This window comes from Phoca vitulina, unplaced genomic scaffold (genome assembly GCF_004348235.1).
Source record: "Phoca vitulina isolate PV1807 unplaced genomic scaffold, GSC_HSeal_1.0 scaffold4, whole genome shotgun sequence".
Classification (NCBI taxonomy): domain Eukaryota; kingdom Metazoa; phylum Chordata; class Mammalia; order Carnivora; family Phocidae; genus Phoca; species Phoca vitulina.
This window is the reverse complement of record NW_022589707.1, coordinates 21,684,340-21,698,616: the sequence shown is the minus strand read 5'-3', so window position 1 is coordinate 21,698,616 and position 14,277 is coordinate 21,684,340. Positions and strand designations below refer to the sequence as shown.

The window sequence follows — 14,277 nt, the reverse complement described above, 5'->3', positions numbered from 1 at the left end:
TCATTTTTATATATGCTGTGAGGATGGGGTCCAACTTCATTCTTTTGCATGTGGATATCCAGTTGTTTCAGCACCATTTGATGAAATATTATTTTCCTCTACTGAATTGTCTTAGCACCCTTTTCAAAAATCAATTGACCATAAATATGAGGATTATTTCCGGACTCACACTCTATTCCTATTTTATTCTTTTTCGTGCTACTGTAAATTGAATTGGTTTTTTTCAGTATCATTTTTGTTTCATTTATTGATATTGTATAGACATACAATCAATTTTGTATTATTACCTGTGTCCTGCAACTTTGCTGAACTCATGTATTAAGTCTAATGTTTTTTAAAGTATCTTTTGAATTTTCTATGTATAAGATCGATACCATCTGCAGATAGAGGTGGTTTTACTTCTTCCTTCCAAATCTGGATGTGTTGTATTTCATTTTCTTGCCTAACTGCCCTGGATAGACCCTCCAGTACAAGTTGAGTATAAGTGCCAAAAGCATCATTTTCTTGTTTCTGATTTCAAGGGGAAATCTTTCAGTCTTTCATCATTAAGTATGATGCTACCTATGGGTTTTTCACAGATGTTCTTTATCAGGTTGAGAAAGCTCCCTTCAATTCCTAGTTTGTTGAATCTTTTTATTACGCCAGGGTGTTAAATTTTGTTAAATGCTTTTTCTGTCCCTAATGAGGTGATCATGTGGATTTTGATTTACTCTTACCTATTTCCTTTTCCAAACACTCAAGAGAAAACTGTAAGAAATGAGATTTACTCGATAAATCATAATTTTACCAAAAAAGCCATAAAATATAATTATTGCAAAGGTTTATAGATAGGTAATCTAAGAGTATCTAAGTGAATCAATTTGAAAAATACAAAAATATAGCTGTGTGAAAAATTTTTTTCTTACTAAAAAGTTTATCTGCTGATCATAGGAAAATATACTCTTACAAGAAAAAAGTTGCACAATAAATTAACATATAGCACAATCCTCACTTTTGCATACACATGAAAAAAATGAATGTAGAATTATTGAAGTTTTCTGGTAATTACTGGCATCTCCTGCTCCAAATGTTTGCATATTAAAATAATTTGTATTTTAAAAACATCATTGTATTGACTGACTCAAAAAATATCATGCTTTATATTTCAAAGCAGCACATTAGCAAGCAGGTTTGTTGCACAAATGTTCAGAGCTACAGTGCCTGGGAAGATAAAAACAAGATATAATTCTCAATTATGGTTTGATTATGCTCTGTGTTGTATATACAATGCCTTCTGCTTTAATTCGCTCCAATATTGGTCCATAGATGTCCTTTGAAAAGGGCCCCATCAGGCCTTTACCTTTAATTTCACCTAGAAGAAAATAAATTTGTAGTTACCATTTTAAAGTTATTATTAAGGTTAATTTCCACAGCAAGAGTCTCCATACCATAAACAGGGAAAGGCGTTAACTACAGATCGAAAGCAGAGCTGGACTTAGGGACAGTATCAGAATTTACACATTTAACTGCATTAACTATCGCCAAAATGATCAGAGAATAAAGTGTAGTAAGAAAGTAAAGTAAACCTAACTTGTCTGCTTTATTTGCTGATGCTTTTTTTAAAAAAGCATAACACCAACAGAATGAATTAAAACCAATCTGATTATTTGGGCACAATAATAATTATGTTAGGATGATTGAAACAGCAAGTCTGAGTTCTTTCCTTAAAGTCCATGATGACCTCACCCCTCATCACCTCTTCACTCTGGTTCCTCGGTAACTACGTAGGTCGCTTAATTTGATATTAGCTAATATGCTACTGTGGATACATTGTTTCAGTATTTCACATTTAGATGCTTGATGTTTGTTACTCCCCTTGCACACTCACAAGTGTCAAATGAAGGATTATACTCAGAGGTAATGCTTACTGAATGTATAGCTGATCTTAAGGGGAGAGAGAAGAGTTGAAATTTGAACTTAGTTCAAAATATTTATTGAGTGCTGACAATATACTGAGAAATGAAGATTAATAAAACATGGTCTGTATTTTTGGGGATCTGGAAGTGAATACCCTCTGCTCTTTCAGTGTTAACACCCCTAAAATATGAAAAATGAAGGGAAGAAAGGAAGAGTTAGCATTGCCTGGGGGGTGATGTATGTGGTAGGAACTTAGGAACTTCATGTATTATTTCACTTCAGCATCACAAAAAAAATTTAAAAACCCCACGAAACTATGAATGAGGATAACAATCCCCACTTTAAGATGAGGGAGCTCTAGCTCAGATATGCTGAGTAACTTGCACCCCATCACTCTGCCTTCTTGTCATTGAACTGGGCCAAAAATGTGTAAGTCTAAAACTCATGGCTTTTACTCACCATAACCAGTCAGTCAGTATTTAGAACTTCTGAGACAGCTCACTTTTAGTGAACACCAGTGTCATATTCAAGAGTAATTATTTGACATCCAGGCACTCAATGACTTGGAGATGACATGGTGACAGGTTCAGATCTCCAACGAAAGAACTTACCATCAAGCAACATCTTGGCTGCCATAGCAGTGGGTAACCCCACAGTTTTAGCCATGGCTGAAAAGCCATTGATGTCCCCATAAACCACAAGATCAATAGTTTTATTTTCCAAATGTCCAGAAGGATGTCTGATTCCAAAACTGTCTCTCATCACAATCATATCTTTCTCTCCAGGGCCTTAAGATAAATAAACAGACATTCTTCAATGTCATTATCATCACAACTCCAATACTGCAATTCATCTGCTCCTACCCTTTTGCTCTCACAAGTTTCTTCTCCCATCATACGTGGTCCCTAGACAATTACCTATACTACTCTTTAGCCCAAAGGCCAAGAGAAAAACTCAAGAAGTGATCACTCTGGCCACGTTCCTTTGTCCAGGTTGGTATCACTGTCGCCTGGCTACAGACCTGAAGGCGCCCACTCTGCCCCCAAAAGCTCCTTCAGCATTTCCCTAATGCATTAAAAGTAAAACTAATAATTTGTTGGGCGCCTGGGTGGCTCAGTCGTTAAGCATCTGCCTTTGGCTCAGGTCATGATCCCAGGGTCCTGGGATCGAGTCCCACATCAGGCTCCCTGCTCAGCGGGAAGCCTGCCTCTCCCTCTCCCACTCCCCCTGCTTGTGTTCCTGCTCTCGCTGTCTCTCTCTCTTCAAATAAATAAATAAAATCTTTAAAAAAAAAAAAACTAATAATTTGTTCCTTTCCTATATTCCCCAAGTTCATTCCTATTTGATAGTTCTCTTATTCTTCCCTCTGGAAAAATAGCCCAAGTGCTCTTTCCCTCCTAGCATACTTCCCCATCCCTACTGCTTGGTTCCAGCCCTCCCCTCATATTCACTAGCTGTGCTGACTGCATCTTAGGGTGCTGTTTCTGGGACGGGTAGCTAATACCCCATAGCCTACCATAGGAGAGTTTCCTGGCCAAATGCTTGGAGAGTGCATCCACCACAGACTCTGCTTGAGGGACTTGTTCATCCCCAAGTAAGCCCAACCTGAGAAGCACAAGAGGTGGCTGTGTTACGTCAAGTCCTACACAGAATCTCACTTGGGAAGAAGGGAGCTCTTTGGGTTTTATCTTGAAAGGGAAGAATAGCAAGATGACAGTCCAAGTTACAGGACTCTCCTACATTGTAAATAACAATAAAATAGTGGGCGCCTGGGTGGCTCAGTTGGTTAAGCAACTGCCTTCGGCTCAGGTCATGATCCTGGAGTCCCGGGATCGAGTCCCGCATCGGGCTCCCTGCTCGGCAGGGAGTCTGCTTCTCCCTCTGACCCTCCTCCCTCTCATGCTCTCTGTCTCTCATTCTCTCTCTCAAACAAATAAATAAAATCTTAAAAAAAAAAAACAATAAAATAGTAATGTTTTAATCTTTAGAAGCATCAGACTCCCCAAGGCAGTGCTCCCTGGAGCTGAACTGACACACGGTAAGTCCACGCTGTTGCAAAGTTTCACATGAGATTAATTTACAGGTTAGTTCTCCCACATTAGGGAGACCGGCATAATGTGCCACAGCTGTGTGAATGAACATTTTAAAGTAGTTGCAAAAGACTAGGAGAATCTCCTCCAGGAAAGAAAAAAATATCCCACCTTGCTTGGAAACTGAGTAGTTGAAGTGTCTCAAGTTAAGTATTTCCCAAGTTATAACTGCCATTAAATTTCTCCCTTTATCTACTTTCTTATCCACACGTGAACACAGTACTTGGCAATCTCTCTACAATAGGCCAACATTAGAACAGTAAATTAATCAAAGACAATGTAAAATGCCTGGTTCTATCTTGACCCCTTTTTGCCTAGAAAGGACTAAAAAAATCATTGATATTTTTATTGATATTGAAGGAATCCAGTATTTTGCTGAGTTGACTGGTGGGTGCCTACCATTCAGCAGCCTCCAGCTGGGTATTGTCTCTTCCTAGTTTCTGAAAGACCGCTTCCTTGAGCACATCATGCTTGGAGGAGGGTGAAATCCCAACCAAATCACAAAGGAGCTCTTTCTGGTCATAAAAATAAAGAATTCTAAGTTCCTAATAAATAATCAGTTGAGAAATTATCCTATTAAGACATTTGATCACAAATGCACCTCAAATTTTAAATTAGAAATGACTAGAAATAGTAAATGGTAATGCTTACACATACATCCACACATGTCTACACACTCACCCATCAATAAATTATATTCCAAAACAATATTTCAGCAATAAAAATGGGTCATAACATAAAATCAATACTAAACAGATGGCATCATATTTACCATCACATCCTCTCCATTACTTTTTCACCCATTCTCCCTCACCCTCCAGTAGCCCATTTTGGCCAGGATCAAGTGGAAGGGGCCCATTGCTACGGTTGCCAGTAGCAACCAGAGTTCTTTCGTAGGTTCAAGAGATGAGAAAGACCTTGCAGATAATAAAATCTCAAAGCAGTAACACTTAAGCAATGGTCATAGCTTTTTGTACTTTCTTAAATAAGGCTTTTTTCCAGGATTTCAAGGGAAAAAGTTAAGCTCTCAATTAAGGAAAAACAAACTGGTTCACAGGCCATATTTGGCTCAATGCCTGGTTTTGTAAAGAAAATTTTTATTAGAAGATATCCATGCTTATTTGTTTATGTATTTGTCTATGGCAGAATTGAGTACGTATGGCCCATAAGGCCTAATATATTTACAATCTGGTCCTTTATCAAAAAAAATTTTGCCAGCCCCTATTCTAAACTGTAGCTACCAAAATACTGAGACTACCCCTAAGAATACCTGTACCAGCCCTCCCAATCCAGCTGCGTCAACCTCAGAATTCACTCTATAAATGTACATTCACTCCTGTCTAACATGTACATTTATCAAAGGTAAAACAGATTTGGAAGGCTCTCAGATACATGGAAAATGGAATCCAAAGCAATAGCTAGCAAGAATATCAAAGTTAGCAATACTGATCTTTTTCTCCTTGTGATAAATTGCTGGCATTTCTACTGGAATATGGGCACACTGGTTCATGTCGGATGACCAACAAGTAACAGCTGGTAGTTAGGGGAAGCTCTGCTTTACATTCAATTCTAAGCCTTCAAAGTCCCTTCCAACCTGGAGACTCTAAGATTTTAATGCAACACAAATATGGGCATAAATTCAGTAACTGAAAACTCAAATTACTCATGGTTAAAAATGATCAAATGAGAGAACTGATGGGATTTGGGGGTAGGGAGTCCAGTTCTGTGATACCACCAATAGCTCTCCTGGGTTATCAATTGCAGGAGGCCCAAGTTTATCTACTGTCACTGGGTCACCACTTAGACAAGTGGTAGAGCTCAGAGCCCAAATCCATCTCTTCGCAGGGCTGAGGGAGCAAATAAATAGCACAAGCTGCTACAGGAAATAAGCCCAGTGGGTCAGGCCCATGATCTCTCCAACCTTCCACAAACAAGGAAAAATAAGGGGTCTGGAGGGTTAGGGTTTATCTAAGCCACAGGATAGGTACCTTGCTGGTCCAAACCAAAGTTCAAACCTGACCATTTCTGAAGAACAGCAAACAACATGTAATTCTGGAGTCACTCACCCAGGTGAGAGGGTTGGCCTCAGGTCGAAGGGCAGGGAATGCATCTCTGTTTATAAGACCCAGTTTTACAAATCCATTCAAAGCTTTGGCATACCCCTATAAAAGAATTATTAAGTAGTGTATGAAATTTTTCCCTTCAAAGAAAAAATTTAAAATGCTTTTTTGAAAAGAGGGATCTGTCTTTGTAATTCATGTAGAAGACAGGCTGAAAGTAGTCATCTGACTTGCCTGTATGGATGCAAACACCTTCAGGTTCAGACTGGAATCAAGAGTGTCACAGCAATTCTGCCGGCTTACCTAAAAGACCTTCAAAGACTTGGGTCTTTACTTCTGTTTCTGAGTAACATGGGAGGGGTATTTCTGGCAGCAGAAGGGCAAATGTCCTCATGTGTTATGCACTTCCAGCTCAGCAGAATAGTATTTAGCAGAACAGTTCCCTCTCTTATACCCCACAAAAGAGATAATCCATTCTGCTGATTAGGAGCCACTATCCTAATGCACATAGGGAGCAGGAAGAGAGGTAGGAATCAGAGAGTTTCTTCTGAAATCACACAAATGTGGGGGAGGGGAGTCAAGGAGAAGGAGTTGGGAAAGATCGCATGGGAAGGTGACAGCAAGCTGGGTCTGCAAGGACACGCAGGTGATAGGCAGGCACAGGAGAGTAACCAAGGCCTCTCTGTCATACTCAGATGATAGTGTCTCATCTTTAATGCTGGAAAGAATATTTGGGTTACTGAGGGGTAACTGAAGGCATTGCCCAGAATGGTGGCCCCCATGGATATGAACACTGCAACATCTTCCACCTTCTGGGGTTCTGTGGGAATGGCTGTCATCCATACACATCCTTGAGAGCTTTATTTAATTCTTAAAGCTCTTTTTTTTAAAAAAAAAAGATTTTATTTATTTATTTGACAGAGAAAGACACAGCAAGAGAGGGAACACAAGCAGGGGGAGTGGGAGAGGGAGAAGCAGGCTTCCCACTGAGCAGGGAGCCCAGTGTGGGGCTCGATCCCAGGACCCTGGGATCATGTCCTGAGCCGAAGGCAGACGCTTAATGACTGAGCCACCCAGGTGCCCCAATTCTTAAAGCTCTTAAAATATTCTATTCCTGGGTCTACATGTTTGGCAAGAGACTGTATCTAAAGCTATCAGAAAATCCTAACTCCTGGGGCGCCTGGGTGGCTCAGTTCGTTGAGCATCTGACCCTTGATCTCAGCTCAGCTCTTGGATCTCAGGGTTTTGAGTTCAAGCTCCATGTTGGGCTCCACACTGGGCATAGGGCCTACTTAAAAAAAAAAAAAAAAAAAGACTAAAGAAAATCCTAATTCCTGAACCCTTCCAAAAATGCAACTACTATATTCTTAGAACAAAATGAAAAAAACAGAATCAAGAAATCTGCCAGCACTGAAGATGTTACGGCTTCAGTTCAGACTAGAGTTTCTGCTGTGCTTAGAGGCTTGTGGAACATCCATCGTTCCTAGATCGCCTTTGGTTGTCTTCACTGACATCTTGTTTGATTCCTGGATCATGAGGACATCACATTCACAGGAGTACAGGTACCTGCCCTCTAGGAGCTTACAATCATTTTCAGGAGACAACAAAAATATACATAAAAACCTAACTAAAAGTGCTGCTCAGTGCCAATAAATGTAATAAAAGCTTTAAAGAGTAAGAACTATAGTGGCTTTCTCTCTTTAAGAATAAACAGGAGTAATGTATGGTGATTAACATAACATAATAAAAAAAAGAATAAACAGAAGTTGGGGTGCTTGGGTGGCTCAGTCCATTGAGCAGCTGACTCTTGATTTTGGCTCAGGTCATGATCTCAGGGTGGGGCTCCATGTTTGGCAGGGAGTCTGCTTGAGGATTCTCTCTCTCCCTCTCCTTTGGCCTCTCTCCCTGCTCTCGCTCTCTCTCTCTCTCTCTCCAAAATAAATACAAATCAATCTAACAAATAAATAAATAAACAGGAGTTGACGTGGAGAAGCAAAGCAAACCAGAAGCCAGACTTCATGTGCCAACACTGTGGAAATAACCTCTGCTTTTACGTGAATTTTGTGCACACAGGAATAACACCCCCAGTGTTCACTGACTCCTGAGGCCCACCCCATGTAAGGAAGGGGGACAGGAAAAGTTCTGGATGAGGGACCTGTGATCTTAAATAACATGGTATGGAAAGCCTCATGAAAGCCAAGTCCTGAAGGAGCCAAACGAGAGTGTGAAGATATCTGAGAGAAAAAGTTCCGGGCAAAAGCAGCAGCTAGTGAAGAGAAAAGAGCAAGGGGAAAGCATGCACAAGAATGGAAGGGTTATCACCGATGGGCCTATGTGTCTTCCATCTTCCAGAGAAAAAGATCATTAGTGAATGGTGGATAACACCACATGACAAACCCCCTTTCTGCCCTCACCAGGAAATCTCATGGGGCATCGAGATCTAAAACCAGATCTTTGATTTTCAGAGAGGTGGTATGTTAGAGATGCTGCTTGGAGTGGGTTGAGAAGTGTCTCCCTCATAATTCACATCCACCCAGAACCTCAGACTATGACCTCATTGGGATATTTGCAGATATAATTAGTTAAGGCTCTCGATATGAAACCAATCTATATTTAAGGTGGACCCTAAATCCAATGACTGGTGTCCTTACAAGAAGAGAAGAGGACAGAGGGACACACACAGAAGGTGGTGATATGAAGATAGAGGCAGAGATTGGACCAGTGTGCCAAGTTAAAGAACACCAAGAATTGCAAGCAGTCATCAGAAGTAGAGGAGAGAGACATGGAACAGTTTCTCCCTCCAAAATTCCAGAAAAAAAACCAACTCTGCCCACACTTTGATTTCAGACTTCTGACCTCAAGAATGGTGAGAGAATAAATTTCTGTTGTTGTAAGCTACATGGTTTGCAGCAATTTGTTAGAACAGCCCTAGGAAACTACACTGATTGTCTTAATCTGGTCATTCTTGTCACTACTCTTTTGTGATTAATACTTAAATGTGTGGTGGACATTTGCATTTATACCCCTAGAATCTACACCCCACTTTGTGGTAAAAACATTTTAGATTTGCTTTGGGGAAAATGATGCTGACTATATCTTCAGCTTTCAGGACATGAAAACAAAAGGCAAAAGCTGATTGGCATATTTTATCCCACTGACCCCACTGATATTTTTAGCTATACTTTTTCATTCTCACTGGATTTGAACCAAAGAGGCTGGGGATGCTTTCACCACCGTGCCACCATGTACAGCCTGGGACTGCAGCCAGCACTCCAAGGAAGAGATGAGAGGCAAAGAGAAACCAAGCGCCCCTGAGGTCACTTGACCCCAAAACTCACTACACCTGAAGGTGACCCTTCCCCCCCCCCCCCCCCCCAAGTCCTCATGAGTCAAAAGTTCCCTTTTTGCTCAGGCCATCTTGAGTTGTCTCTTAAAACATTCACTCAAAGAGTGCTGAGAAAACAGACTCCAACCTGGTTTATTATCCTAATTATTTTGATTACTAAGAAAAATTAAGCGTACACATCACTTACATCAAAACAGGAAATATGTTTCATCTCAAATACAGCAGCTTACCTTATATCTCAGTGTCCCCCGCAGCAAAGTGTGTGCAGAGGGAATGCCATAAATCTCAGCATATTTTGTACTGTCTCTGTTAGGATAGCCTTCCAAATTTAAGCCGGGGAAATAATCCATGGGAGTAACTGCGTCAACAAAGGAGATGCCCCCTGCCACACTCACCACCTGAAGAACATGGAAAACGCACAATGGGGTTACAACGTTGGGCTCCCCTGTGGACTTATCTGCATCATTTGCATAAAAAAGAAATCAACAGGGCGCCTGGGTGGCTCAGTCGTTAAGTGTCTGCCTTCGGCTCAGGTCATGATCCCAGGGTCCTGGGATCGAGCCCCGCATCGGGCTCCCTGCTCCACAGGAGGCCTGCTTCTCCCTCTCCCACTCCCCCTGCTTGTGTTCCTGCTCTCGCTATCTCTCTCTGTCAAATAAATAAATAAAATGTTTAGAAAAAAAAAAGAAATCAACATTTTAAAAGAAAGCACTAGAGGATTTGAGAAAAAAAATTTTAATGAAACTACCATAACTGGCATCCCATACTCAAGCGATTCCACCAACAATTCAGAAGGCCATGATTCTCCCAAGCTTTAAAATCTGACTTAAATCTAGATAAGATGGCACTGAATTATGTCCCATTAGGGGTTTGTTTTTAAATAAACAATAAGCAAAAAGCAACAGACCCTCATTTCAATGGCTATGCTCAGATAAGAGTGGCAAGATCCTCACTTCACTCTTCACTTACACGTGCCTTTGAATGTTGCATATCAGGCACCAGTCTTGGACATTTCTGTCACAGCTAGCATTAATGGGGCACCTATGTACATGCCAGGACCACACTCATTGTGGAGGGAAGGAGAGTGATGAAGATAAAGAAGTTGCAATCTCTGTCTTCATTCCCTCCTTCATTCACTGAACAAACATTTACTGAATGTCCGCCAAGTACAAGGAGCTGTGCTGGAGCAAGTACAAGGAGCTCACAGCCTGGACTAGTCACCCTACGGGTGTACGCTGGGGACAGGGAATGGGAGAGATGTCCCCTTATAAGAAAGACAACGTGTGAACATACAGCGAAACTCAAAGAAGTGCTACCCCTTAGTGCTAGTGCTAGTCTTACTGCTGGTGAGAAGTAAGTCAATTCCCAAGCTCTTCTGATTTCTCCGTAATCCTCCTACCTGCTCCCTCCCCGATCACAGTCAAAACGCACCAAAGCGAATTTTTCCCTTTGATTTTGATGAAAGGACTAAATTGTTCTTTTGGTGTGTGAAGTTTATGAGATGATGAAAAACATCTGGCGTGATCAAATCAGGGCTGAGAATCTGGGGGCTGCTGGTAGAACTGGGTTTGTCCCTCCTGCACCACTGGAAACAGCTTCTGACCACATGTCTGCAGCTGCAAAAACCACCCAAAGGAGTCTTCTGCTAAACTTAATGAGCCCTAGAGTTTATTTGTAGATAGGTTCTGCATGTGCCTTGGTCTGAGAGAGAAAAAGGAAATGTCTGTGTAGGTCGCTGAAGGCCCAGAAGGAAATGGGCATTGCTGACTGGAGTCAGGCCTGGTGACATCTCTGCAGTTAAAGGCTTAGGTGTGCAGAGCACCAAGCACCACTAAAATTCCAGGAGTGAGAGCTGAAGGACTCGAGGAGGACTTCTCATTTAACTTTCTTAGGAAACTCCCCTGGACTACAGAGTGAACATTTCCAGAGGGACTATTTCTGCCCTATGGCTTTCACACTAATCTCTTCTATCAGAATAGTAAAATTAAAAAAAAAAATCTAATAAGCAAGCAAATGTTAACCTTTAGGGTCCACACACACATCTCACTTCTAGAACTCATGGCAATTCTAAACTTTGTTTGTTTTTTACTTATTTGAAGGTGAGGAAATTGTTTTAAAGAAAAATTCTGTAGAGACTACTTATATTCCAGCACTTTACCAATCAGAAAGAAATCAGCTGGTTCATAAAAGTTTATCATCAGATCCTTGGAAGAAACTAGGGAAATAGCAACTGAATAGTCATGATTCACTTAGAGACAGACAGCTGCCAAAACAACTTGTCCCCCAAATTCCTGGGTAATCACTGTCACTTGACCTCGATGCAGAGTTGTATTTCTAGGGCTATATCGTGGGGTTCATGAATAAGCCCTATCCTGTTTAATATTTTATTAATGGCTTAGATGAAGAAAGGCATATTTATTTATTTGGCAGAGAATACGCATTTTTTCTGACTCGACGGTTCTCACTCCCAACACCCACTGGGAGCAGAAATAGTGGCTCATGACCCACTACGGCCACAGGCTGCTCTAAATCCAGCTCTTCCCACACCCACACGTCTTTCCCCAACCACTGACTGACAATAAGCTTGATCGCTAAAGTGACAAAACATTTAAATACAGGAAATATAGGACTTGTTCTGAGCTAGATGCCTTATACACACAAAACTGAGAGTCACCCAGAGGCAGATTTGAACCCGGATCTGTCTGACTCCAATGTCCACGTTCTTTCTACTACACCATACTGTCCCCCTAATTGTGCTTATTTGTGGATCAGTATTTCGAGAAGGCTACTGATTGACAAGGTGCAGCATTCCAATCATGGCACTTGCTAACTGCATTCAAAATGGTTGCGGGCAATGGAGAGTAGCGGCTCTTCCTACAAAGGAGGGCTGGGTGCTGCAGTCCAGCTAGGGGCAGGCAATGGGAAGAAAGCTACAAAACCTATCTCAGAGCTGTGTTTTCAGAGCAAGCATGATCCCGAGAGTATTTGTTTCACCGGGAGTCGCTTAGGAGAGGGGGCCAAAGGAGATGATGGTGCTCTACCACGTCACTCCCCAGAGCCACCGATGTCCCACCACCCTCAAACTAAAAGAAGACACAGCCACTGTCTTCCAAATATGTGGAAGGGAATCATATTTGCTAGAAATACTATTAGAAGTTAGAAGTTAAAAATGGTGCCAGTGGCTGGAGATTCCTGCAAGGCTGTAGGACAGTAAGACACATCCTAGTTCATAGGCCACTGCCTGAGTTGCTGGAAAAGTTTAAGGCTTCAACCTTAAGCAGAAGCCAGAGGCGTCACCTGAATCTCCATCACGATTCCCTGAATTATATAAGGCCTGCTTCGTGGTGGGGGTGATAGCGGCAGAGGGGATGGAGGGACAAGAATACAAGAGAAGCTTTAAGAAGTTTAACGATCTGGGCTGGGAGACACACAGATGCACTTGAATTACTGAGCGAATAATACAGCATCCGGAAGCTTCTTACAGACAAAGTGTGGGAGTCTGGACAAAAGAATAGTGAATAGGGGCTGGAGTTGTCAGGAAAAGCTGCATCCACAAGAGGGAACTTGAGTGGGACCTTGAAAAAAGTATCATTTTAGCAAAGAAAAGAAAAGCATCGTGTTTTCTCTCAGCCTCCCCCACAGTGTCAGGGAGATGCAAAAAGCATTCCTTTTTTACAAAAGGAGTTTAGGATGAAAGGGAAAAACTTCAAATTCAATATATACAACTTCTGCTGCCTGAAAATAACCTCTTGCTTTTCCTGAGCACTCACCACCCTCAATTTCTTTACATAGCTAATTTTTGCGGGGGACTTACGCCCTGCCTGAGAACCTGCTGTTAAGCAGATTACCATCTATTAGACCCCAGGGAGCCCCACTGCAAGTACTTATCTTCAGACCAGGAGCCCAAAGCTCAGAGAGATTCACCAAGTTCTAGTACCACCCAGCTGGCCATGGCAAAGCCAGGCCCACTAACATCAGAGCCCGTGCTCTTTCTCACACACAGGCTGCACTCTGCTGACCCTTCCATGGTTATCACCTTTTCGTTTATATGGCCTCCCGAAAATAAGCATTTGCCCAATGGAAGCAAGGAATTTTCCCTGCATTCACGTATTAGTGTACACCAAACATGGGCCAGTCTCTTTATCAGGACGGCAGGAGGTGGAAGGAGATTCTACACGTGACAGGAGGCAGGCAGTGACGTATAAGCACGTGCTTTACAGAACGTCAGACTGTTTCGGGCCCAAACCTTCATGATTCTTAGAACTGGAGAACTGGGTGGGACATCAGTAGCCACATTACCATCAGGAGGCTGATGCCCAGTGGGTCTTTACCATTGCCTGGACTTTGGTGGTGCGGTGAAGGATGTCAGCACTTGGACCGGAACTCAGGGGTCCTGGTTCATATCCTGAAACACATGCATGTGTAGCATCAAAGTGTCCTGCTTGTTTGCTAGTGTTTTAAGTGCAGCCACATATGGTCCTCTGGTCACTAAGTCAGCTCTTCTCAAGTTCAGCTGCACATTAGAATCACTTGGGGAGTTTTTGAAGATCCCCAAACCCAGGCAAATCAGCATCTCTGGGGATGGGCCCAGTCATCATTATGTTCTATTTTCTAAACTGCCTGATGATTCCAATGTGCACCTAAGGCCACGATGTACACTCTACGCATCGTAAGCCCAGAAGACAATGCCTGATAAGAACGTTCACTTTGTGTCTTTCAACTTACTCCTCTGTACACAAAATACGTTTAAATTCAGATACACTGGGAATTTAATACTGCTGCTTGAATAATCTTTGTAAGACACGCAGCTGATCACATCATTCACCACTCCCTGCAGGGCTAGGGAGAGGTGAGGTGTCCAGAGCACAAAATTTCAAGAGAAGCC

At 41.9% G+C, this 14,277-nt stretch overlaps 1 protein-coding gene across 1 annotated transcript in view; it reads right to left on the bottom strand.

The window, feature by feature from the left end:
* Nucleotides 1–395: 395 nt before the first annotated feature.
* Nucleotides 396–14,277, bottom strand: part of AASS (aminoadipate-semialdehyde synthase) — a 70,917-nt gene continuing 57,035 nt past the window's right edge. Inside the window, exons 20-25 of the mRNA XM_032401685.1 lie at nt 9,623–9,790; nt 6,053–6,148; nt 4,386–4,501; nt 3,413–3,501; nt 2,508–2,684; nt 396–1,351 (exon numbers count right to left, since the gene is read on the bottom strand). Of these exons, the coding sequence (XP_032257576.1) occupies nt 1,233–1,351; nt 2,508–2,684; nt 3,413–3,501; nt 4,386–4,501; nt 6,053–6,148; nt 9,623–9,790 (765 nt within the window). The 3' untranslated portion in view covers nt 396–1,232. The remainder of the gene's footprint in view (nt 1,352–2,507; nt 2,685–3,412; nt 3,502–4,385; nt 4,502–6,052; nt 6,149–9,622; nt 9,791–14,277) is intronic.